At 43.7% G+C, this 25500-nt stretch overlaps 2 protein-coding genes across 3 annotated transcripts; both read right to left on the minus strand.

Annotated features, from left to right (window-relative positions):
- Positions 1-4561: 4561 nt before the first annotated feature.
- On the minus strand, positions 4562-19838 carry LOC148815360 (protein rapunzel-like). Of its 2 annotated transcripts, none has more exons than XM_088905665.1 (2): positions 19790-19838; positions 4562-9201 (listed from the first exon to the last, which is right to left on the minus strand). In XM_088905665.1, exon 2 carries the CDS (start codon positions 9147-9149, stop codon positions 7974-7976), a length of 1176 nt encoding a protein of 391 aa, XP_088761791.1. In that variant the 5' UTR covers positions 9150-9201; positions 19790-19838; the 3' UTR covers positions 4562-7973. The 2 variants fall into 2 exon arrangements, with proteins under 2 accessions (XP_088761791.1, XP_088761790.1); XM_088905664.1 differs by lacking the exon at positions 19790-19838 and adding an exon at positions 14598-14682.
- On the minus strand, positions 15762-19849 carry rpz5 (rapunzel 5). Its single transcript, XM_088905663.1, has 2 exons — positions 19790-19849; positions 15762-17659 (listed from the first exon to the last, which is right to left on the minus strand). Exon 2 carries the CDS (start codon positions 17597-17599, stop codon positions 16421-16423), a length of 1179 nt encoding a protein of 392 aa, XP_088761789.1. The 5' UTR covers positions 17600-17659; positions 19790-19849; the 3' UTR covers positions 15762-16420.
- Positions 19850-25500: the final 5651 nt, after the last annotated feature.

A 25500-nucleotide genomic window follows, 5' to 3' on the forward strand; every position in this document is an offset into this window, starting at 1 on the left:
GTGGTTATTCCAGTAACATAAAATGATTTCCACAGAAACGCCACCAGAGCCAGCAGCTGGGTTAATGCTGGCCTGATAAAAGAGCTAAAGAGCTTTCCTGCATGCCGAGCGTGTTTCTCTGTGAGGGCCGCGTGATGTTTGCCTGCGTTCCTGCAGTCACCTGATGACAGGGCTCAATGGAGGACTGTTTGGGCAAATCATATTTAGGAGAGGTCAGTTTTTTACCTGATTAAATGGTGCTGTTGGGTGAGATCCCTTGAGCTGTGCATGCTGGGTTGAGTGTGCCTTTGAAGACTGAATCCAAGTTATTTGATAGTCTTGGTGGAGTTCTTCAGCTCAGCGCAGACCAGGCTGTCAAGCTTCTGGTTGATCTTGAGAAAATCAAGATCATATGGAAAGACCATAAGATGTGCACCTGGCCACCAAATATTAAACAGCTCTGGGTATACATGTGGTGACCTGTGATAAACCTGCTGAAGAGATGCTCCATTGATCAGTGTACTGATGTTTGTAGGGTCAATGCTTTGCACTGTGATATAATGTCAAGGTAAATTCCAAGACTCACAGTCCTTTCCAGCAGGACAGAACAGAGCCCTGAAGTCAGGGCCAGTCAGAGCTGCATGGATGCCCTCCAATGTGTCTCTCCTAACTCTTCTAAAGGGAAAAGGAGAGCCAGTCTTAAGTGTGGTTTAATCATTCAGTTTGTTAAAATACGTTCTACTCGATACCAATCCACTAGTGGACTGGTGTCATTCAGGAGTGTGAGCTAAAATATAACCAGCTGGATGGCAGCAGAAGATAACACTGACTCACTGATACAGGGTCATACCCTCCTGTGTATGTTCAGTACTAATTGATCACCTATTAAGAGCTGTTTAGTCAGAAATAAGAGCAAATTCATGCCTTCAGGGGAGACATCATAGAGTTCTATGTGCTGGAGTTTTATAAGTAAGAACTGAGTGCAAAGAAAAAGTCTAAAGCAGTTACCAGGTACTGGCACCAGTTAACACTGGAGTTTAAGGCACTACCTGGACCAAACTGACCAGCAGAACCAAAGATCCTCTAGACCAGGATTCAGAAATAAGGTTCTAGTGTCCACTTTACAGTACAGTATGGTACTGTATTAAGTACCTAATACTCAGTACACATCAGTTACAGTTAGTCTAGTTAATGTAGGGCAGTTAATCTGAGTTTGGATACCGTAGCCAGAAAATGAGATGTACTATATACAGGCTGCTGCAGAACAGCTGTTCACTGCAGTATATGAGATCACAGCCTCTGGGGTGAGATCTTTGCCCTTTACACAGAAAAAAAACTATGGAGTAAGCAACTCTGAGGAAGAGATTAACACAACAGGGGCAGAGAGGGCAGCCAAGCACAAAAACAAATACATACAAAGCCTGCAAACCAAGCACAAAGGAACTGCAGATACACATGGTACAAGGAGCACAGACCGAGGAACAGACAGAAACAGGTAATGGAAATGCAAACTGCAGCAAGTATTTCCAAACATCAAGGCCTTGTGCTGTGGTGGGGTCCCCTGCTAGTTAATTTGTGAGTTTTTCAGTCAAAGAACAGCTCTGTCTTTAAGAATAATTGCCAATTAGTTTTCCTAATGTGGTCCCCCAGTTTGGAACTGTGTTGGCCGATTTTACACCATTTCCTAAACAGACAGGCTGAAGGAACTGAAAGTATTTAGTCTTGAACAAAGAAGACTATGACACAGTCAGCCCAGTGGACTTCTTCAGATTCAATGGTGAAACACACCTTACAGGGCACAGTGTGAAACTAGGGTGGCACGGTGGCACAGTGGTTAGCATTGCTGCCTTGCAGCTACCTCCTGGGATACTATCTGTGTGGAGTTTGCATGGTCTCCCCAAGTCCACGTGTCCTCCCACAGTCCAAAGACATGCTGAGGGGTTGCCTTCTGGGAAAACTGGCCTTGATGTGAGTGTGTGTGTTTGTGTCTGTCTGCCCTGCGATGGCCTGGCGTCCTGTCCAGGGTGTATCCTACTTTGCTTGCTGGGACAGACTCTGGCTCCCCCTGATCCTGTATTAGATCAAGCGGTAAGAAAATGAATGGATGGAGATGGTTATTTTAATCTCATTTAAATTTGAGAACATGGAGGCACTTCATTACCTAAACTGCTGTTTGGGTAGGAACAAGCTACAATACCTAAGCCATGTTGATGAAGTCGTTTACCATCTTTCCAGAAACCCACCCTAGGTAGGGCTGAGAATGTGGTAATGATTTCATTGGATCTCCTGAAAAAAAACTTTAATTGATATAATTTCCAAAACTTAGCTCATGTTCTCTGAATCAGAGAATCTATGAAGACATTTTCCAAAAGAACCGAGTGTATTTGCTCAGAGTCTGAGACACTGAAGTCAGGGGCAGTCAGAGCTGAATGGATGCCCTCTGACGTGTCTTCTAGGAGGAAAGAAAAGCTGGTCTTAAGTGTGGTTTAATCATAAGGTATGTCCTACTAAATAACAGTCCACTAATGGACTGCCATCATTCAGGAGTGTGAGCTGACATATATCCAACTGGACTGAAGCAGAAGAAAACACACTGTCTCACTGTGGGCAGGTCTGACAGTGTCCTTCCCACCTGTGTGTCTTTAACACCAGCTGATCACCTATAAAGAGCTGTTTAGCCAGATATCTGTGATAAACAAGATCCATCACGAAAGCTTTGAGACCAAGATAGACATGTTGAAGGAAGGCCTTGATTGAAGCAATAGGGCAGTTAAAGGGAGACAGCATAAATATCTGTGTGCAGCAGTTGCTGGAAACAATGCACATTAACTGGGACATTTTATAAGTACGGACTGAATGCAGTCAAAAAGTCTAAACAAGCAAGCAGATCAGTTACTGGCGCCACTTAGCACTGATGATTAAGAGCTCAACTGGACCAAAAACCAGTAGAGACAAGGCAGAAAGACAAAGACAGAAAGGAGCATTTCTATGAGCTACTGTACCTGCAGTCCATGTATAGTGCACTCAACCAGCCCACCTACAAAGCTCTGGAGCGGCTCATCAACTGAAGATGCTCAATCACAGCGCAAATTGATCCAGATGTTAGCTCATCTTCCACTCTGATCCAGATGCTAAGTCATGTCACTAGCGGACTGTGACCAAGCTGCCCAGTAGGCTGAGCAGTGGTAGTGTTGGGTTGGGATTAGTCATTCAGGGTAGTCTTTGCTTCCTGGTTTCTGCAAGATCGTGGTGACATCCTGCACTCGGGGCTGTGTAGAGCCTGCAGTGTGTCATGTGAAGTGACCAGGGGCACTGCAGGAAAGTGCACTGGAGAGGCATCTCTCCTAATGGTAGAAGAATCTAAAAACAACTGGGAGTTCTAAATTGGTTGGGTACATCAAAAATTTCAATTTGATGTATCATTTTGTTTCAGATTTCTGCAGCGTTATTTGAAGGGGAAAAACTCATGATGAAAATGTCCTGTGGCTCAGAATTTTTGAGTGTCTGAAAATTTGTTGGCCATTGATCTGATGATTATCAGAGGGTGATCTACCTCCACAGTGGTAAAAAGTATAAAACACTAGTAATGTAGAATGTGGCTTTTGAAGAACATATTTTCATTATTCAAGTCAGAGGGAGCATGTTTAAAGCTTATACAAGTACAGATGTTTTCATACCCACCCAATGAAGCAGGAAAAGCAAACTTTATACAACTAAATTACTTGTTAGATAACATGTTGTGCTTAAAATACTAAAAATGTTATACTGTTATTGTACCAGCAAAGTATGGAACAACTGAATTCCAGAGAATATAAGGGTCAGATTTAGTCACACCTCTAAGTACTCCAAAAAACGTATCTAACAAATACAAATCTATAATAACATTCTGCTCTTTGGAAGTACATCTGTTAATGTGGAGGCCTGAGCAGGTTTTGCCGAAGTATGAAAGGAGGTCAGCAGCTCCTCAGTGGGGGGTATCGTCATGTTTAAGGTCAGAGAGCTCTGCTAAGACTGCACGTACAGTAAATGGTCCACAAGCTGGGGTGTGGCTATAAAATAAATCCCCCAAAAGCTCAATTTACCACTTTCCACTGGTGTGTCCATTTTTTAGAACTCAAAGGTTATGGTTATTGGGGCCATCCTGTTAGGAAGAGGATGCAAGAACATCTTGTGAAAAAAGTGGTTTGGGGGGCGACTGTAAAGCCAAAGGCAACAGCTGGAGATCTCCTCCACAAACTGGCGTCTTTAGGATATAAAGGGCTGAATCTAGGATTTGCCTTTGTCCGCATGAATGTGGACACCAAGAAGAAGCCTCTTCTGAGGGTGAACGACAGGAAGAGGTGACTTGAGTGTAATCTAAATTTGCCAAGATTAAGGCGATGAAACAGCTTCTCCAGAATCAGATTTTGGAAATTCACTCCCAAACAGAATCAACTGGAAAACACTGTGGGCGTTTCTCTGGATTTGGAGTGCGATCTATCAAGACTTCCTGCTTCAGGACAAAATATTCTCCAAACAATTAGCAGTTAGCAACAAGAGCCAGTATTGGCATATAAAATGAATCGATTTTTCCAGTAGAACATGTGATTGTCAACGGATTTTATTTAGAGTTACAAAATCAAGACTGTTTCCCACTGGAGCAAATAAGATTGCAACACCTGTTAATCGTCAGGATAGAAATATACTGAGTTACGCGGCAGTGAAAGTTCCACATGTATCTGGCAGCATTCCTTGAAAAATTCAGTAGAAGCAGAAACATTCAGGAAAAAAAAGATTGAAACGACTCATAATCTCATTTATTATGATCTTAAACTATAATGTCTGGTACTGATCTACAGAAATATTTCTGTTTCTTGAAATAGCTTCTCATGTACACTGTCTGGCCACTAGAACTGTGAGAGGTATACAGAATGAACCATCACTCTAAGCCAGGTGATGAATTTAAAAGTGCACAGGACCCCTTGTCTGCTGGCTAGTCTGAGAGTTTTACCCCAAAAGGTATGACAGTAGGAATGTGCACTGTATGATGTTTACGGGCATGGGATGTACAACGGTCGTTTTAAGTTGCCTGCTACACTGATCACTGTGTATCTACAATGGCTGAATCCACTCTCTTAGCTTGCTGGTTCCCCATTTTGTGCCATATGCTTTGACTGTGTTACAATCAAGGATGGTGACTCAGGCTTTCATTCAAAAAGATGATAACTGTCTTTGAAAAACTTTTCTCCTCTAAAGGGCTCCCTGCCACATGGATTCATCATGAAAGCTTTGAGACCGAGACAGCGGTAAACATGCTGAACAAAGGCCTTGATTGAAGTAGCGGGACAGTGTACTGTACTCACTGGAGTCTGTTCATCTCTTTACAGAAAGCCCTTCAGTTTGTCTTCAATAGAAGGGACAAACAATGGGACAGTCAAACACTGTGCTCTTTTCACTTCTTTCAGTGCTTGTTAAGGAGCAGCATCTCAATACTGTCAACTGTGAATAAATCAAAGAGTACATCTGATTCCTCCGAGTCTGATAATATTCAAACATTGTGCTACTATCGTGCAGACTGGCAAGGAGACAAGCTGATTTTCTCACAATGAGAAAAACTGAACCTAAATATAAGATTTCTTTTTGCGTTGTTACTCATTAAAATCATGTCTTAAGCTCAAGCCTGGGCCATGTTACTAGCCAACTGTGACTGGGATTCCCCAAATCGTGGTGGCCAACCTCAAGAGCTCCTCTGGCTCTCAGTGATCTACTTCCGGTGTATAGGCTTTCAGTGATGTCACTGAGAGACACACCACTCCTCCAATTGGGTGCTAACTCTCCTGCCAGGCGCTGTGGAGCTCGCAGAATATCAAAAAGATCCGCAGCTGTAAGGGTGGGGCAAGCAGAGGAACCTGTCTGCTCTTCCTCATTCTCCCTGTGCAGCACAAGAGTAGTGTCTGAGAGCCAAGATGTTAAGAAATGTTTGGTGATTCTAAATGACATGAGTATAAAAATAGAAACAGAAAAAAAATATTTGAGCAATAGTGCCATATTACATTATTTCTCCCCATTCATGAAATGATAACATATTACTACTGTATAAAAATAACTATTGCTTCTAGTTTTGTAATTGGAAGCAACTTTCAACAATACAGGCTGAACCACAAGCAATAACCCTCAGCTTCATCTCCGTCTGGAGACACAGACTGCTTTTCCATTAAAATCGCTGTCTTTAGAACAACAGCCATGAACTTCTCTCTTCACTCACACCAGCGCCAAGTATAGACAGATTTGCAGCTCCATGATATGACCCTCTAAACACTTTGTATTCTTACAATACACTACACAATACAACACACAGTAGTATCAATTCACTTACAGTTTGGAATTTGGAAATAATCCTCATTGATTCCCTATCACCTTTCAGTTTCTGAATTTCAGAGACGAAACAGATAAGACTGTGGCAGATTGAATTCTTTCATTTCCTCAACTGTAAAATGATTATTGTCAGTTTAAATTTACATGTCTATTAATCAGAGATGAGTAAGAAGCATGAAGGAACCCCCAACCCCATGTTACAGTAGCTTATACACAAGAGCCTGCTGTTTTTAAACCAGGAAATAGGACAAATTATCACCTTTTTTGCATCCCTGCAGCTGCAGCATTTAGGGGGCAGAGCAGCACAGTGGGTATGTTTCTACATTCATAACTGATGGGTTTGAGTCCCTCCTGCAGACACACAGCCCAGTGGCTCCAGTCCACCCAGTAGTATAAATAGGAACCAGCATTGCTGCTCCTGTGATGGACTGGCATCCTGTCCGGGGGGGGGTCATGTGCTCTCTGATTGCTTCACGCCTAGAAACCAGGAAACCTCTGTCTTGATGAACCACTGTGTGCATCTCAAATGGAATCAGCTACCGAGCTGCAGCACAGTGTCTTGATCTAATGTTACAGATTCCTGCGTGTGATTTTCATCTGGTGTGTTTCCTACAGATAAAACACAAAGCAAGGCCAAGGAGTAGAGGCCACTGCTGCAACATGAATCCCAAGAGAAAGACTCTGCAGCCCCACATGATACAATTCAGGAATGGAAAGGTTTTGGGGCTCAGATCTGTTGTGTTAATGTTCTCCATTTTCAGCCTCACAGAAAGCCTACTGAGCAAAGTGAATAAACCTCTGTCTACACTGAGGTTTCCTACTGTAATTATGCCTTGCCACACAGCACCCACAGTGCAATAAAGTAAAGCTATGAACTGTATCTTGAAATAATCCAGGAGAGGTCATGACACTGATAACGCTTGCCTTACAAATCAAAGGCAATTGATCATTTTTACTGCAAGGACAATATACAGTAACTGCCAAGCCCTGGCAGCAGGTATTTTCAACCCAACAGTTCAAAGGGATTCAGTGAGAAGGAGGCGAGCTGTCTTTCGCCTCTGTTTCACAACACAACAGATGCACATCACTGTGGTTACTGTGACGCATCTGACTAAACAGGGACGTTTTCCTGGTAAAACACTGAGTGTGTGGCTACCTGCCAGATGTGCCTGATCATGTCTGGGCAAGTCCTTTCTTGAACATCTGGATTCATTTTATAAAGCTGCAATTCCTGACTGGAGGGAACCACAAGCAGCATTGTTCAGCTCTGTTCGTCCCATGGATGTGATCCCCTAAAATACTGCAATTTGCAGTGTCAGTTCAACACAAATGTTCTGCATGTATCGTACTGCTCGTTTAAGTTTGAAAAGATCTGCAACACAATCTAACACATTCCTGAAGCAGCCAAATAGACAGTAAAACTGCTGTGTAGTGGCACAGATTTTTTAAACAGTCGTTTCTATGGGCAAAGGGGTTTACAATTTCAAGCACTTGAGGGAGGTGTTCCTAAGTTGATTTTTAGTTCTATTACCCAATCACCCGATTTGACAGGTTTTTCTTATGATTTGATCCTTTAGGCACATGCGGAGTTTGTCTGTTTCAGCCTCCTCTGGCCAGTCTGGCTCAGTGCGCCCCCCCCACTACGCCGAGTGCACGCAGACGGCGAAGTTCTTGTGTTGCTCCCAGTAGTGCAGCTCCTCGGAGAAGCTCCAGGAGACGCCGAGGTCTTTGGTCGGCTTGACGGCGTGGACGACGCAGGCCGGCAGCCGGTCGAAGAGCAGCTCGGCCACCGACACCACGCTGGCCTTCTTCTGCTGCTCGATCAGCTGCTGGATGTCGCCCTTGTCGACGGGCTCCGGCGAGGCGCTGTAGGAAACCACCACGTTGAACTTGCTGTCGCCTTCCGGCAACTGGAACCGGCTCCTCCCGGTGCAGCACTGGTACTCCTTGGAAAACATGTTGCTGAACACGCCCGAGGGGGAGTTGAAGACCCGCACGGACCAGCTGACCCAGTCGTACTTCTTCTTGAGGAAGTCCACCAGGTGGTCGGCCAGCTGCTGGTTTGTTCTGGCTTCCCTGTCCCTCACCAGTTTGCGGGCGTCCATCTTGGCCTGCTCGGGGAAGCTGCTGATGCAGTCCTCGATGACAGCGTTCATCTTCCCCTGCACCGCCTTCATCTTCTCCCCCCAGTCCTTCAGCAGAGCTTCCTCGTCGTCTCCCTTGAGGGCGGCGTGCCCCATCAGGGCGATCAGGCCCACGCAAAACAACTTCTTCAGCCGGGCGCAGAACTCCTCCATGGGACGCCGGCTCTTCTCCTCGTAGTTGAGCGTGATCTCCAGGATTGACTCCCCGGAGAAGTTGTCCCCCGTCACGGCGTTGTACAGAGTGTGGAGGTTCTTGTCGCCCCCCGTCTTGCTGAAGTGCTCCAGGAAGAGCTTCTTCTTGACCTCCTTGAACTTGGACTTGGCGTTCAGGATGTCCATGTACTTGCGGAACTGGTTGGTCAGGTTCTCCTCCACAGAGAAGTACTCTGAGTCCACCTTGCTCTTCTTGATCTCCTCGTTGATGCGCTTGATCTCCTCCGAGAGGACCTCCAGCCGCTCCCTCACCTTCTGGAACTGCTCCTTCATGTACGCCGCCTCCTCGCTCTCCACGTTGTCCAGGGCCAGCTTGACGATGGGCGCGGCAATCTGGAAGATGGGGAAGAGGTCCCCTGCCATGCTGGCCACCACCTCGGCGCCTTGCTCGAACACCTCCATCACCGTCTCCACCATGTCCTTCTTCTCCGCCACCATTTTCTGCAGCTGGTTTGTCATGGTTGCTGCCAGGGAGATCTCCACAGGGGACAGAACTGGATGAGAAAATTAGCTGTAACAAATTGAGATAAGGATAGTACGTGAAATTTAATCATTACAAAAACGAGTTTAAAACTACAATCTCAAGCAGGGCAACAAGAAAACCTGTCTTCATTCTTATCTAATAGATCAGGGCTGCCCAAACATCTTCTGCTTCCAACACACTTTTATCGTCCTCAGCTTTCTGTGGCACATTAGAAGATTTCAAATTAAGCGCTACTACAGTGAGAAATTACGCTTCCTTCAAACTGCAACGGATTACAATTTGAAAGGATTTGAATAAGAAATATCCAATTTGACATTATTTACCTACAACTTCCAAAGTGAAACCTGAGACATTTTTCAGTGAACAAAGGTGACATGTGGGTTTGGTCTGGGACGCCCTGAAATACACGACTCACAGGGGATTTTGGCCCAACCTCTCAGACATGTTGAATTGGTGAAAGTCTAGGTAAAAGGCTGTAATCAGATGTCATATCCAGTAATCCATTTATGAACTTACACTTCCAGACACAACAATAATACCCACAGGTGATCACACTGCTGGCACAATCCTTAGAAACCTGAGTCTTGATTGAGGTTATTGAGGCTCATAATCGGTAACAATTTCCGAAGTCTTTAAACATGTTATATTACAGCCAAGGTGCAATGATACAAATGTAAAAGGTGGAGTTCTGTTCCATTACATTTTGTTGCTCTCCAGAAAACTTTAAAAATGTCATTCATCGTGGAATTACAGCTATTTACTTACACAACTAACACACCCTAAGTTGTGAAATATTCAAAAGGCCGCCTTGCCTTGTCCCATTCTCTGTTGGTAGTTTTTCTATTTCTTTACAGTGTGATGTGGAAGAACCGGTTACGTTTGCATTCACTGAATAATTTTTAACATGAATTTGAATTTAAAAGCGCACTATGAAAAAAACTCAGAAAGACCACAGACACATCTTATAGCTGCCCTGTAGCAAACATAAGAAAATGAAACATGGTTGCATTAATTTTGCGGGTTACGGTGCGCAAATGTGACACATATATTTTATGCATTTTCTAATAATTGGGTGTATTGTAAACTTCTAAAGGTTCATGCTTCACAAATGTAAGTGGATGTTTAAATTGTATTCGTTCCGTTATGCAGTAAATATGAAAACTAGAACAACTTCAGAATTGTGTTTTTCTTGTATTGCAATATAACCCTGAAATTTGAAAAAAAAAGGGTATTTGGGTAAAAACGGAACAGTTTGGAGGAAAAATGTTCTTGTCTACTGAGGTAACAATGGCCATAAAATCTCTTGTCTATCAGGTGACACCTGTTGGCTCCGGCATCAGGAAATGTTGGTTTCACATTGCTTTTCCTGCACTTGCAGTACTGCCATTAAAGAGCTGTTCTGTATCATTTGGGAATACACCACTGTTTTCGTCCACCTACACTGCCTCCTTTATATGCACTCATCAGTACTAGTGCCAAACTGGCTGGTTGGGAAAACAAAACTCTTGAGTGAATTCTTCTGGGTGGCTTGAAAACAAAAACAAAAAGGAATGACAGTAACATTCCTATAGTGAACGTGCTGACTATTTCAGACAAACATTTAATACTCAACTCTAACTGAAGCCTACAAGTACAAGTAGTTATTATTAGCTAGAAATCAAAACCCAAAAATGCACAGCATCAGACCTGCTGTTAACACTTGTGGAGCACATCTGTCTCGTGTTGATTTTACACACTTCGAACCTGGGGGGGGAGTTAGGCTTTGTCCCCCTGAACAGCCCCCTGACCCCTGACAGAACCTGCAGGCCACAATGCACGGCCCTGCACATGGTAAAGGATATGGACCTTGATACTCCCAGCTCAGGCCTGCCTGTTTTTCGTCACGACTTCGGAGAACTCCGCCCATTCCAGCACTGCTTCATCAGGAAGCTCTTGTGGAAAGATGACTGGGCTGGAGGTGGATAGCGTGTGTAACAGCAGGCAGCCGGCCGCAGAGCAGGGCCGCACCAGGGGCAGCAACACCCTGCTTGACGGCATGTGGACATGCAGACTCCCCACGCACAGCCGAGCGGAGACTCCGCTCGAGGTTGTCAAGCACCTGCTGGTCTTCTTACCCACTTGAGTACACAAACATACTCTAATCACAGAGTTCGGGCCAGCGCTCAGTGTTCACAAGTTGTCTTGTTCTGTCTGTGGTCTGAAAGCCGCACATGGGTGTAGATACAGTATCCACAGACATACTGTAGCTGGCCATTTTTAATTATGAACTTAAAATTCATTATTAAGTGGCAGGGAACTTAATTGCCAAAAGCACTAAATCTATCAATCTGGAAGCACTTTCACTGAGCTCTGCGTTCTTGTTAAAGGTACAGTAGAAATATTCTTAGTGGGTGAAAATTTAGAATAAGGGTCTATTTGTGTTTAATTCGTGGGGAATGGGACAAGTCATACACACAGCCCCTGAATACATTGTGACTTACAGTTCATTTAACTCCAGATGAAATTAGATCTCACTTCACTTGTAATTGCATTAAATATACAGACACCAATGGCAGAGTTACTCCTGCAAATCACAGGCCTATAAACACTTCTTAACTCCTTCTAAAACACCCTTCTATCTCATCACACTGCTGTTCCAATCTCTGAACACGTGCCTGCAGCCTTCATCCTGGCAATATAATGTACCACAGTTCTGTGCTTCCTGCACACCCTGTATTAAAATTAATTACAGACCATTCTAACCTCATCTCACAGGGGCTTTGAAAGATATGATCTCCCTGAGATGGTGTGCGCATCCGCGCGCTGTGTTTTTATAGAAACTGGCTCGGTAACCAAGGTAACAGGAGTGCCAAACCATCACGTCAGCTCCTCTCCTGCTGTGCACCACCCAGGAGTTTACATTCCAGCATGCACTCTCTGCTTTTTTGTCAGGTTGAGTCTAGATATCTCCCCGAGACAGCAGTGTAACTGCAATCACTGTGCAGTGCATGCTGGGTTCTGTAGTCCTGGAGAAAACAGCAACCAGGAAGTGACCCAACTCTGAAGAGCTGAAGGACTGGTGTGACTGCAGGATCTCTAGGACTCTGTCGATCAACAGCACCTGAACAGTTGGGAGCAGCTGGCCAGATTAAAGTCAGTACCAAGATGATTTAGGTCATTAATCCGCTTGTAGGCCTGGTCAATCCGATACATTTTCTTGAAGAATTCAATTCTTCTGCACGACTTGTGACTTCAGATCTCTTTGTTCGAGGGCTGTATCACAGGGTTAAAGGCTAAGTGGGAATGAAAACCTGCACTGGCACCTCAGGACCAGAGCTGGACTACCCAGGCATAACTGAATGCCATTATGTGGAATCCTGCTATGTGGATTCCTGACTGACTGGTGAAATGTCAAGTATCTGCTTTGGACACTGTGAGAAAAGTGACCTAAGATACCATTCTTGTGTTCTGTGAATTGAACAGCCTGGACTTTCTGTCCGAGACACTGTACCAGTGACTCCAGCTCTGAAAAACCAAGTATGGATCTATTTTCAAATCCTCTGTACTCCCAATTTCGTAATCAGCCTAAGTATTTGATCATATGGATGGCTGCTCCTTAATTAAACTATAGGAAACATGCAGGGGTGTACACCACTAATGAAATTGTGCACGATCTGTACCATCTCAGAAATCATCACTGGATGATCTGAGAAAATCAAAAATCAATGATGGGCCAGGCAGCTTAGTGCTGAGAGGCGATATGTTTGTACAGCCTGAACACAACACATTTCAGACCATTTAAGGTGGACTGCTCTGTCCTCAGCGTGATGGATGTTGTAGTCTCCAGTGAAGTGCTTACTGTACAGCTAAGACTTACTGAGCTATCTGTTCAGCGCAGGGCACTGGAGCGTCTAACTTTTGGTGCATTTTGGATCGATAAAAAGTACACAGCAGCAACATTAATAAGAAAATGCATGCATTAGAAACACACATCCTCATTCAATTTGGGAATGCACCACTCCTCCCAGCGAAGTTAAGCACAACCCATTCGGATAAGCACTCCATCTAAAGAGCAGCCTCCCCAGGGCCCCAGGGCACAAGGCTCTGGCTGAATGGGCTCCGCTATCAGAACAATAAAAGCATAATGCAGTCTATATATAAACTGACCTCCAAGATGGTTTCATATCCTGCTCTGTGTAAATTAACAACCTGCTTTAAACAAGCTCTGCTGAATAATAATACAAGCACAGCGATCGACACTGACAGGAAATTACAAGGTCGGTCCATTTTTGTATGAAGTGCTGCTTCCCACACCGGTCCCTTTGTGTTTGGCATTGCAATTAAGCTCCTAGGAAAATATAATTGAATGGCGCTGTCTGGCGTGGGCACAGAGACAGAAGGTTGTGTGGCAGTTGTTAGTAACAAGTAGCCAGACAGCCCTTACTGTACTAGATGATCTGTTTTTGTTAGAAGCACATTAACCTTCGAACGTAACAACATTTCCTTTCAGATCGGGGCTGTTGTTGCCAATAGTTTAGACGTATTAAAACTACACGGATCCTGCTGGACTGGTGTAATCTCCTGTACACACTCTCTCTGCGAGATTACTGAATGGGCTAACATCTGAATTCTTCACTTCCTATGTGCGTTTCTTCTTTACCTGTACCTGTACTTTCTATGTAAGGCTTTTACACTTGTTGTAATTAGTAACGTAAACCCCAGCATGGCCTAAAACCAGGATGATAAAAAGCTGGTAAACATCTGCTTAAAATGGGTGGGTACTTTGTTAGCGGTTTCGCATGTCTGTCACTTTAAGGCCTACATTAAAGTTAATAACAGGATTCTGCGGATACGCAAAAAAGTGCGATTTGCCGTGAAATAGCATCATTACATTACAATTTCTATGTATGTTTTGCTTTTGTTTGTGCGTGACTGTGAAATTCTCCGTTTGGAAAGTTCGGCAACTTTCACTCGGAGTCCATTCTCGTGTTCGAGTTTAAACTAGCTTTTTTAAAAAGTAAAACGTCCCTGAAAATATTTTTAACCACGGCCCTTAAAAGAACAACGTCTTTGCACTCCAGCTGCTTACAATTCGGTTACGAACATTTTCTTCTAAAAACGCGCTCAAGAAGGAGGTTATTTCCTATCAAAATGAAACTTGTCTGTAACAGCTGATGAATTTATTTACTGTATCTCACATCAAAAGAAACGATTCTGCTTCAACCCAATCCACTGTTAACCTACTATGAACGATCTCAAAACAAAACTGCGAGTACAATTCTGTAACAACTAAAGGAGAAATATCGTTTTTCGTGCTTGGCGTTTTTTGGGAGATAATGAATTGTAAATCTCCGGGATTATGACCAAAAATGGAACCTTCGTTTAGCAACAGATGCGTTTAGATAGCGTGAACATACATCATTTTTAAAATATATACCACTTACCTTGTAAAACAAAAAGTTAAAGTTTCAAACACAGCCCTGAACACAACACGGAACTTCCAGTTTCTACCACTTTTTTTTTTCTGTCAGGGAGGTATCGGGTTTCAGGAGCAAAAGCGCCACACCCGGTCATAAAACACAGGCCAACATTTCACCAGCGGGCTGTGCCGCTTGTACAAGAGAAACCTTCCTATACAGTTGGTTAAAACAGCACAGCCTTAGGTCAAACACTCTCCTTTTGACGGACCCGTGCACTATATTATATGTTGGGTATATAATAGTTACATATAGAAATTGGCTGTAAAAGTTTGAGCTTCCTGGACACAGCAAAATCATACTTTAACGCAGTACATAATTAGTAGTAACCATAATTGTTTTTTTTTCGGTCTGCCCTCTGTTCCGGCCCTCATTTCCTGTATAACCGACCGTAAAAGTCATGGTTGATATTTGTTTGCTACTGGTTATCTTAATGTATATTTGTTTCCCCGCCCTTCCTTTTAAAAGACCGAAAACAAATCTCAAGGTCGACTGAATTTAGGGGGTTTGAAACTCGGAATCTGCCCTTTTTCTTAATACTGATGCGAGCCGTTGAAAGCAACGTCTCTTCTCGGAGACTGATTCCCGATTCGTAACTGGAGGCTTGTGAGCTCCAATGGCGTTTTCGGAGGCAGAGGTGCACCGAGTACTCGCCCAGTACCTGCTCCCTGTGGCTGTGGGCACATACTGAAGTAGACTACGGGGCGAATAGTCCATTTTTGTAAATTCTTGAAGCTGTGAGATTTATCTCCGATGACGAATGCCAGTCACATGAAATGTTGTTCATATTTTAATCCGCCCACGTACGCTTAACAAGGAGTGCGGACCACAGCTAACTCCTGTACCGTAGGAGGCGTTAAGATCCCCAGCGACACGAAATGGAGCGAGTCCGAGTGTCGCTGCCGCAGATCTCAAAGCACCGCGTCTTGAGAAAACCTGCTGCTCTGTACGTTCGAGTTTAAACATCGACAGCCCGTTCATAGGCTGCAGTAAAAAAAAAAATCAAGTACAATTATGCCCGGAATCCAGTTTTGAAAACCGCAGGTTCTGTTATTTGCCGTAGTAACGTCTGTTCAAATAATGCAAACTTTTTCCATGTCTGATAAAAAAAACACCAATTCAAAACAAATCTGTATAGAAGTGCATTTTTATTCCCACTGATCACCAACCGTCTTAACAGCCATAAAAGCCAGGAATGTAAACAATGAAAATCAACATAGTCCATCTTGCTTTGGTTTATAATGGTAAATTCATAATGAAACGACGAAAGAATCAAAGCGTTTTGTGGGGGGGGGATTTACAAAGGTATATGTCCTCCATTCATTTTTATATACAGTATATTTATATAGTGCATGATGTTTTTTTTTATTTAAACCTACCCACTGAGGTTAACTGACAAGTCATATTTAAAAAAATAAAGCACACATTTTCATATATTTTACATAACACGTATTTTTTTGTTCTCTCGCCACCAGACTAAACGTGTTTCTTGACTGTTGCAGACACGGGACGTTCCCGGTTTGAGATGAGCCTTTAAATCATAAAAATGTTGAGTGTGTGTAGCTCAGAGTTTGTAAGAAAAAAAAACAGGCTAATATACAATCTGTTGCACAATTTAGTCCCTCGTACGAGAACCGCGATCCAGCATGAGAGCGTAATTTCAGATCTGCTGACGTTTTACGAAAACACTGCGTAGTATTGTTGTGTTGTTGTGTGCGAGAAGCTTCTATTTGAAAGCTTCTGTGTGATCCAAGCTGTAGACGCCCAATGTAGGTCCACATGTCTGTGGATTATTCGGAATGGATGCACAGATAGGCTTTTTTGTGCTTTGTATAGTAATAGCAATCTTCGGGAAAGTTGTTGGATTCCACCACGTCCTTGTAGCGGCTGATGGCGTGCACGATGCACTTGGGCACGCCGTTGTAGATAGACTGGGCCAAGTCCACCATGTTGCTCGTCATTTTCTGCCTCTCGATCAGCTCCTGGATTTTGCTTTTGTTTATGGGCGTGGGGCCCACGCTGTAGGACACCACGACCTTGACGTTGTGTTTAGTCACGACATCGAAGAAGTTTCCACCCCCGCTGCCCTGGTACTTCTTACCGGCCAGCCAGTTCCAGAACCACAGCCCGGAGTGGCTGAACACCCGCACCGACCAGAAGACCCAGTCGTACTTCTTCCCCAAGAAGTCCAGGAGCGGCTGGACGAACTCCTGGTCCAGTTTGGCCTGTTTGTCCCGCACCTGGTTCTCCATGTCGGTTCTGGCCTGGGCGGCGAAGTTGTTGGTGCAGTCGTCCACGGCCGCCTTCATCCGCCTCTCCACCTCCTCCATCCTCTGACCCCACTCCCTCATGAGCGCCTCCCCCACCGCCCCCTCCTTCAGGGAGGCGTGGCCCATGACGGCGATCAGCCCCACCAGGAAGAGCTTCTTCAGCTGGGCGCAGAACTCCTCCACCGCTCTGCGGCTCCTCTCCTCTGTGACCAGCACGGTCTCCAGCACCGACTCCCCAGACAGGTTGTCCCCGATCACCGCGTTGTACAGGGCGTCCAGGTTCATGTCCCCATCCGTGGCTTGGAAGTGGTTCATGAATTTGTCCTTCCTGACCTCCTTGAACTTGGGTTTGGCGCTGACGAACTCCAGGTACTTCTCGTACTGGCTGATCATCTGCACCTCCAGGTCGAAGTTCTGCTTGTTCATGGAGATCTTCTGCCGTTCTCTCTGAATGGACTCAATATCACCTTGAATGCCTTCCAGCCTCTGGTTGACCTTTTCAAACTGCTTGGTCAAGTACTTTGCTTCTTTGCTCTCTGGGTTGCTGAGAATCTCTTTGGAAGCCACGAACACGGCCTCCAGGATGGGGTGAAGCTGCCCGACTGTAGCGGCGAGAATTTCACACCCTTTCCCCATGATCTCCACTCCCTGCTCGATCTTCTCCTTGTTTTCCATCACCCATTCTTCCACGCGCTCCATGATTGGTGCTTTAACAGAGCAACGAGCTCTTCCAGCCTTCAGAACGAGCAGGCGATCGTGCTGAAAGAGAAGCAGGAAATGAATCTGAGATCAGCTGTTGGTTTTGGTTCGTGGGTGTATAGATACAAAAATATGGACCAGGAATTTAGGATTTTAAGTGCAAGACCTCAAATGTTTGGAATTGCTCTGAATCCTGACACATACTTCAGCACAGAAAGAACAATTGTGTGTATTAGTGTGTATGCCTCAGTCAAACGTCACCAAAAAACCCTTTGATTTGCGCACATTAAATGAAAATGTATCATCCTATTGTTGTACTATTGACATACAGTGGCTCCAGAGGCTGTGATATTAATAAACGATTTTATATCGAATTAGCAGTAACAGCAGTAACAATGCAAAGTCTGGGCAAAAGTGTAACATATTCTATAAACGTGCATCTACAGGGTATTTAAAAACCTGCCAGTGTCTAATTTCAATTATAAGCCTGTACAATCAACAGTTCTTTGTTGCACAAAAACATCCAGGACACGTATTCAACCCAGCAACTCGGAACAATGCTCACACTAGTGTATCAGGGAGGACGTCACAGTCTCTAACTCTATGCCACGCCTTCTGACTGTGAACACAACTGCAACCCAGACTTCAGTGGTATTGAGTCACTCTACGCAATGCAGAAATATTAAAGGGGGGCTAATTTGATTTGTTTCACACACACACACACACACACACCAACGAATGCTCAAAAGCAGAAATTGGGATTTCTTGTATCGGAAGATCTTGACGATTCTTTAAAACATGAAACGTGTGCTCACACATTGATCCCCAAAGTCAAATCAGGCACAGATGTTCAAAACAGGCAATGTCATGAAAAAACAATGGATATTTATGTTAATGGGCAAAACAAATGCCGTCCTTTTAGTACTCAGTAGGAAAGGACTCTGGTGAAAACCACATACCCCAGACCAAGAGCCAGTCAGCACTGCAGAAGAGGCACGCCCTGTTCTTTAACTCTTAAAAGCTTATTGCTATTGCATTTATTAAAAAACAGTTTGAAAATCCCAATATTCACTGTATGTTCTGGCATTTCAAAGTTAGCCCACTTCAGTGTTTGTTTCTTCAGTTGTAAAATCAAGCCTCATCTAGTTCCCACACAATTTTGTGGTGTACAGGACATTAAACATCTATTTTCAGAATCTATACAACAACCAGTACTTTACACAGTAACAAAACAGCCCTGTGTACAGTGCATTCTTTATTCCTTATTCTTTATTCTTCCAGTTCCCAAGGCACACTGCTGAAAAGGATTGTAGACTAAATATTCCCTCTAACATTGTCACACAAAGAGCACTGTTTATCAAGGTCTGTTGAATCAGACAACTGCGTCAACATGAAATCTCCATTTAACCAGTTTTGTTAAAACAACCAGCATATTAGACTCAAGACAATGGAATCACCACCTTACATATTTCTTTAGCAAATTAATTTTAAATTAATTTCTCAAATGAAAATCCTGGATTTAGTCAACAAATCCTTCACAGGGTTCCTTGTATCCAGAATGCATTTTTTTAAATCTGAATCTTGATCTAAAACAGCTTTGATTATTTTGCTATCAAACTAGTGCCTGCCTAGGTGTCTGGTTTCCCTATGACGAACTGGATTCCAGGAATGTGCTTTTCTCGAAAGCAAAAAGAATGCGTTTCCCCAGCAAATCCCATGAAATATGTTCTTTTAAACACAACGGACAGAATCAGGAATTTAAGAGGGTCTCAGCCAAATGCAGCAAGTTGGAGAAAAGAGAAATGTGTGCCCAACCACCCAGATTCTGGATTTTATCTTCATGAAAAATTAAGAAGAAATCATCCAATTTCTTGACCAGTAGAGAGAAAAAAACAGCCCCAGATAATTAATCCAATAACCCCTACATTTCGAAGCTGCACAGACCCACAAAGACGGCCAGCAAAGTCAATATTTGTTTAACAACAACATCCTTGTCCTGTTTATTCTTCTATCTTTAAAATTCAGGAGCTGGTGAAAGTCTTATCATGGCACTGATCCAAGCCCCTGTTTGTTTCTCATTACTCAAATCAATAATGTCAGAGCAGAATGTATTTTTGTCATAAATCAGGAATACCCACATCATAAGCAGTTGGCTTCATATAAAGAATAAAAAAAAGAAATGAGAATTACCTCTAGGTGTGCTCAAGTGTAGCCAGGTCTCCAGCGCAGACCATCTGTTTCTCTACAGCAGCTTTCCTAAACCTGGGTATATATAGGCTCTGTCGCAGGGCACTCCCCTTGGATCATCTCCATAGACACTTTGCATTCAGAGCACCCATCCTTGGGAGCAATTGGCTGGGATGTGTTAACAGATAACATCCTGGAAACATTTCTGCAAAAGGAAATGAATACGCACAGAATTCTAGCGGAAAAAGACAGAAGAAAACTGAAGGATTTAGGGAACAGCACTGCTTCTTGTTTCCCGCAGCAATGAAAGTTGCCGTATTTAGGACTTTGTCACGTAACAGAATGTCAGCAATGTGAGTGATCATGCCTGTTTTTTCTCATTTGTGTTTTGTTGTTTTGCGACCTCATTAAAATACATTTATTTTTTTAAAGATGTGAATTGGTCCACCAGGACTTTGTAACAGCAGGGGATTTCCAAAGTTGTTTTTTTTTTTGTCCCACAGCAAATCCTGCTTCTGGTTTTGTAAAAGTGGACATTTTCCAAGTGGGCACGTACAGTACATGACGTGTGTGAAAGAGAAATCGTGTATTATTCCCTTTTTTCACACTTTTTGGACTTTTGTTATGCAGAATATCCAGAGATTGAAAAGGCGGAACTAATTTTGCCTTAGAGCAGAAAAAGCTTTTGAGAGTGAGCCCTCACTAAGCAACACTGACACTTTGTCAAAAGATCCCAGAGTGTTAACCTCTATGATGCAGTGAGGGTCATTCATTCTGCACATTAGTACGGCTCTGTCTGAAGAACCAAAGAGTTTGTTGTGTTTCCAAGGTTGGAAGGGAGAAATGCAGGCTGAGTTTGCAAGCAGTCTTCCAAACAGCAGTGAAATCACTGTTCAATTTGTTACCAGAACACCATAGACCCCAGACACCCAGGCAGGGAGGCAAAGAGCTGTGAGATGTGCTGTATCTAGACTTGCTTGATCTACAGCAAAGGAGGGAGACTCACTGTATTTCTTGTGTTAACATTAATTCTTTGTTTTCTTCTTCCTAGTTATGATAAATAACAATCTGTTTTCTAACCACTTCATCCAATTGAGGGTTGTGGGGGAGCCAGAGTCTATCCCAGCAAGCAACAGGCACAAGGCAGGGTACACCCTGGACGGGACACCTATCCATCACAGGACAGACGCAAACACAGAGACACAGACACTCCCACAAGGGCCAGTTTTCCCAGTTAACTTCCCAGTATGTCTTTAGACTGTGGGAGGAAACCGGAGCACCTGGAAACACAGGGAGAACATACAAACTCCATGCAGAAAGCACCCCAGAAATTGAACCCAGGTCCCCAGCTCTGTGAAGCAGTCTTCATACACAGCTCTGAACAGTGGAGTGGGGAAGACATCTGAGAGAGGCCGGTGACCAGGGGAGATCTTTCCTTGACAACCTCGTTGGACTCTCCCTTTCTCGAGCCCTCTGCAGCCCAGAGAGATCAGCCTGGATCTCAGCCAGAGCATCCCGGCAGTCCAGCCCGGTTTTCCACCAGGCTCGGTATCAAGCATCGAGCCCAGTGCTGCCTGAACACATTCCAACACCCCTGAGGACCGAGGAGATAAACCCAACGCAAGGAGAAAGAGTCAACTAGGAGGAAACTGCTATTAAACAGATACTGCCGGGTGCCAGACTCTGTCCGCTGTACTCCCACTAGCACATCTGTTGAGTGCAGCTGCATTGATCTGCTGTGTGTCCACTTGATCCATTCGTTCCAGCCCCCTGGTGTGTTTCTGGAGGCTCTGATGCTCTGACTTGCACACAATAGAAAAAAAAACTAAAAAGTAAGGAACATGTACATTCCTGCTTTATCCACTTAGTGTGGGGTTATGGATGTTTCCCCTTTGTGGTCTTTCATGTTTCTGCCACTTCTCAGTTTCCTAAGTTTTATTTTTTACTGCTCAGTGCCGCAGAAGATTAGTGGGCCATGCAGGTTTCAAGCAGTTAGCAGTTAAAAATGGGCAAAGTGCCCCACTGACAGCACAGCACAGAGTAGAGGGTGAATGTCTGGATTCGTAGCTAACAGGGTGTCATATCCTCATCGTCGCCTCTGCTGTTATACGGTCAGTGAGGTTCTTTACCCCAGTTTCTCTAGTCCAGCCAGCTGTATAATTGGGGACCAGCGGTACTGTGGGTTACCTTGTGATTGACTGGTGTTTTCAGTCCACTTAACGCTGCGGTAACCAGGACGAGATCTGGCCGAACGAGGCATCGGGTTCTAGTGTGGACTTGTGTGTTTGCACTTACAGCGCAAGCTTCTTTGCTGAGGACAATTGTGAGATGGTGGTAAAACAGAGGAAACCAAAATACTCACAGCTGACAGCACCCACTTCATTCACTGTGCTGTTCAGACTGCACCTGAGATGAAACCCCACAAACTGGTAGGCGCAGTAGACTGCTGCTGCACCCCCAAATCCAGAGGATGTGATGATGAGCAGCTTGAATTCAGCTCTTCACTAAGATCCGTATTTTTTAGGAGTGAAGCAGTTCGCAAAACCACTTGGCTGTTAAATGTCATTGTAATGCTCGTCACATTGGTTTTCAATGTCGTCTGGCAATATCCACATTCCAGATCGGCACACCTCATCTACAGTAGTTAACACAATTATCATTTAATTCGCTCCTAGATTTCTTCTCTTGTCGAGAGGCTCTACCTGTTGTGGCCCAAACCCCACTTTATATATTCAAATTGTCTTTGTAATCTGCCTCTAAAAGAGATGCCCGTTTGGTCCAGTGTTTTGCGTTTTCTGAGTTATAGTTGATTCTCAGCAGAATTTCTATGTGGCTCAAGTTAAATAGGTAAAAAAGCCCATGTTAAAATATCAAGCGCTCAGTGAGTTCAATCGCTTGCAAGTTAATCAGGTTAAGAAAAAATCTTTCAAAAAGGCAGGTGTTTTGTTCCAGTGACTTCAGCACATCTGAAACATAAAAGTTCCAAATGGGATTGATGTTATCCCCCATCCTTGCTGTTTAACCTTAGCTTAATTCTGTCCATCTTTTAGTTTGATTGCCTCAATGCACTTTGCAGTGTGTAACTCATCCCTTTATTAAGACTTAGAACTTGCACACAGTGCCAGTCATGCCCAAGTGAGCACACAGTGAGCACAAGGACCAGAGCCAGTCTGAACCCACAACCTGCAGTCTCCTAAATGCAGGAGAAATTATAGTATGCGCAGAGTTTTAAGATTATTTAAGGACTGTTGGCCTGTCTGCACAGTTTCTTCCTTATTTGGCTGTTTGTCCAAGTTTTTATTATTAAAAACTCAGTCCTTACATCTGCATTCACAAAGAAAACCCATTTTCTATGTTGTGTTACTGTCTCCCCCAGAGTTCCAACCAATTTTTGTACCTCCAAAACTTTATATATTGTACCTCAAAAATATATATTTTGTACCACAAAACTTTTTAATGTAGTCTCCTGTATGAGGGCGGTATCATTTCTGAGGCTGGTTTTAACCTCAAGCTAGAGTCACACTGATACATAAGGAGACAAAAGACCACTTAATTCTTAGCACTGTGGCATGACTGGGCCCAATACTACAGACATTTATTTTCACACCATGTGGTGCTGTAAGTCACCTGTTCTGCTGAATTTCAAACAAATTCTGAATTAGTGAAGGGTTAACTGAGGAGATGTTAACTCTCGATGTCTCAGGCTTTACAGAATAGCTTTACAGGTTTTAACAAATGATAAAAACACATTCTAATTTGGCTATAACACTTTGTACTGAGAATAGACCAAAAGTGATGAAGTGCACATTGTCAGCCTCAGTGTGAAAAGGCATTTTGAAATCATTTATTTGAGAAACAAAGTGTTCTACAGTGTTGTGAAATTTCCAAGATAACACCAAATCACTTTTGACAAATCTTCCTGTGCTTCCTGTGCACACTGTGGAAGTACCTAATCTCAAGATGATTTAGGTCAAGCTGGTTCAGAGACCTGAAATGACACACGATGACCCTTTGACACAAATGTAAGCTCTAAATATCCAGGAAAATTGTTCGCTATTAACAGGTTGGAAATAGACAAAATCAAATGTTTCTTAAACAAAAAACATGAAATTAAATGTGGCCACCAGCCACATTGCTGTGTCTACTGAACTTATCCTACCAAACACTTTGCTTAATATTAGTAACAGCAACCAAACACACCACCAGCTACTGACAGCAGTGAGGGACAAAGATAAACATATACAAGAGAAACACAGGCCATATTCATGCCATCAAATACTACACTTGGTCTGCAAGTTACAAACGTTAGAGATATGAACTTTCTGTACATAGAAATTGGTATCAATAAGAAATTTCATAAGGTGAAATATATGAACTGTGAACTGAGATTCACTCACTTAAGGCTACCACGACACTGAGTCACATTTGCTCTGTGATTTCGTAGATTTTTCCAGTGTTAAAAATGTCAGAGGAAAGGAAAAGTGACAAAGATGTATGAAATCCTATAAAAAGAAGGTTTCTATTGTCTGAGATGAAAGTGGAAACCGCTCTCAGTCTAATTATTTTGACGTATCGACTTCAGTTATGATCGGGGCTCAAGGACCGAGATTTTTCTCTTATATACTGAGCGAGAAGCCAGTGGCAGTGTGTTGACCCATCACACGACACTAGCATACAATATTACCCATCCAGCCATTCTCCAACTGCTTCATCCAATTCAGGGTCACAGGGCCTTCAGTATCAAAGCTGTTTAATTACACAATCAAAACAAACAGTGCCCCCACTGTTGCTGGTTAGCGCTGCTATCCCAGAGCTGCTAGGGTTTTGTGTAGTCTCCCTCATGAGAGACGCATAACATCTGAGACTGATTTGAAAAGCAAGCTAGAGATGTCCCACCGACACTCAATGACACCAGAGTAAAATTAATAATACACACTGTGTCTTAAATGTGTCAAATAAATGGTGTTTGGGAGGGATGACAAACTCCAAGCTCAATCAGACTCTGCTGTCGGTGATTAGCAATCACTCCTGACAATCCATTCCTCTCCCGAACGCTATAAATACCTACGAGATCCCCATCTCTCTATCTTGCATGTCTCTTACATCCCACCTCCACCCCATCTCCTCCTCTGCAGCTGCCCCTTGGGGGTCCTGGTCTCCTTGTCCGATGGCCAGGAGGGTCAGCCCTCAGGCAAGTGGGTTAAGCCACAGTTTCGCTCCATGGTGCCTTCATCTTGTGGTGTTGTCATTCCTTGTGAAAAGAAAATATTCTATCTTTCTAATTTTTTAAAAAAACCTTTGAGCACTTTATGTATTAAGCTCATTTGGCGGCTGTTTGATTTTTTCACAATTAGTAAAAAGTCTAAAAGCCGCCTCGCCTGAAACAAAAGTTAGACTCTAAGCGTTGATATTATTAGCTCGAGCCCCCATGTGCCGTTGTCATGGAGACACAGCTCCTCCCCTGCTCCTTCAGGCTCTGTTAAATCTGTAAAGATCAGCCAGAGCCCAGAGCTCGTCCCGCAGGTGCTCGACTGGGATCAGATCTAAGATATGGGCTAGAGCACGATGCAGCTTTCAGGAAAAACTGCTCAGCATTCAACTGTTTGCAGGAAGTCCACTGTGATCATTCTTGTAGTCTTTCTGGCAGAGAGGTGGCTCTGGGGCTAAGGCTCTGTGCCTTTGGCCGGAAGGTTGCTGGTTCAAAACCCCTGGCT

This window comes from Atractosteus spatula, chromosome 25 (assembly GCF_055471065.1).
Source record: "Atractosteus spatula isolate fAtrSpa1 chromosome 25, fAtrSpa1.hap1, whole genome shotgun sequence".
In the NCBI taxonomy this organism is placed as follows: Eukaryota; Metazoa; Chordata; class Actinopteri; order Semionotiformes; family Lepisosteidae; genus Atractosteus; species Atractosteus spatula.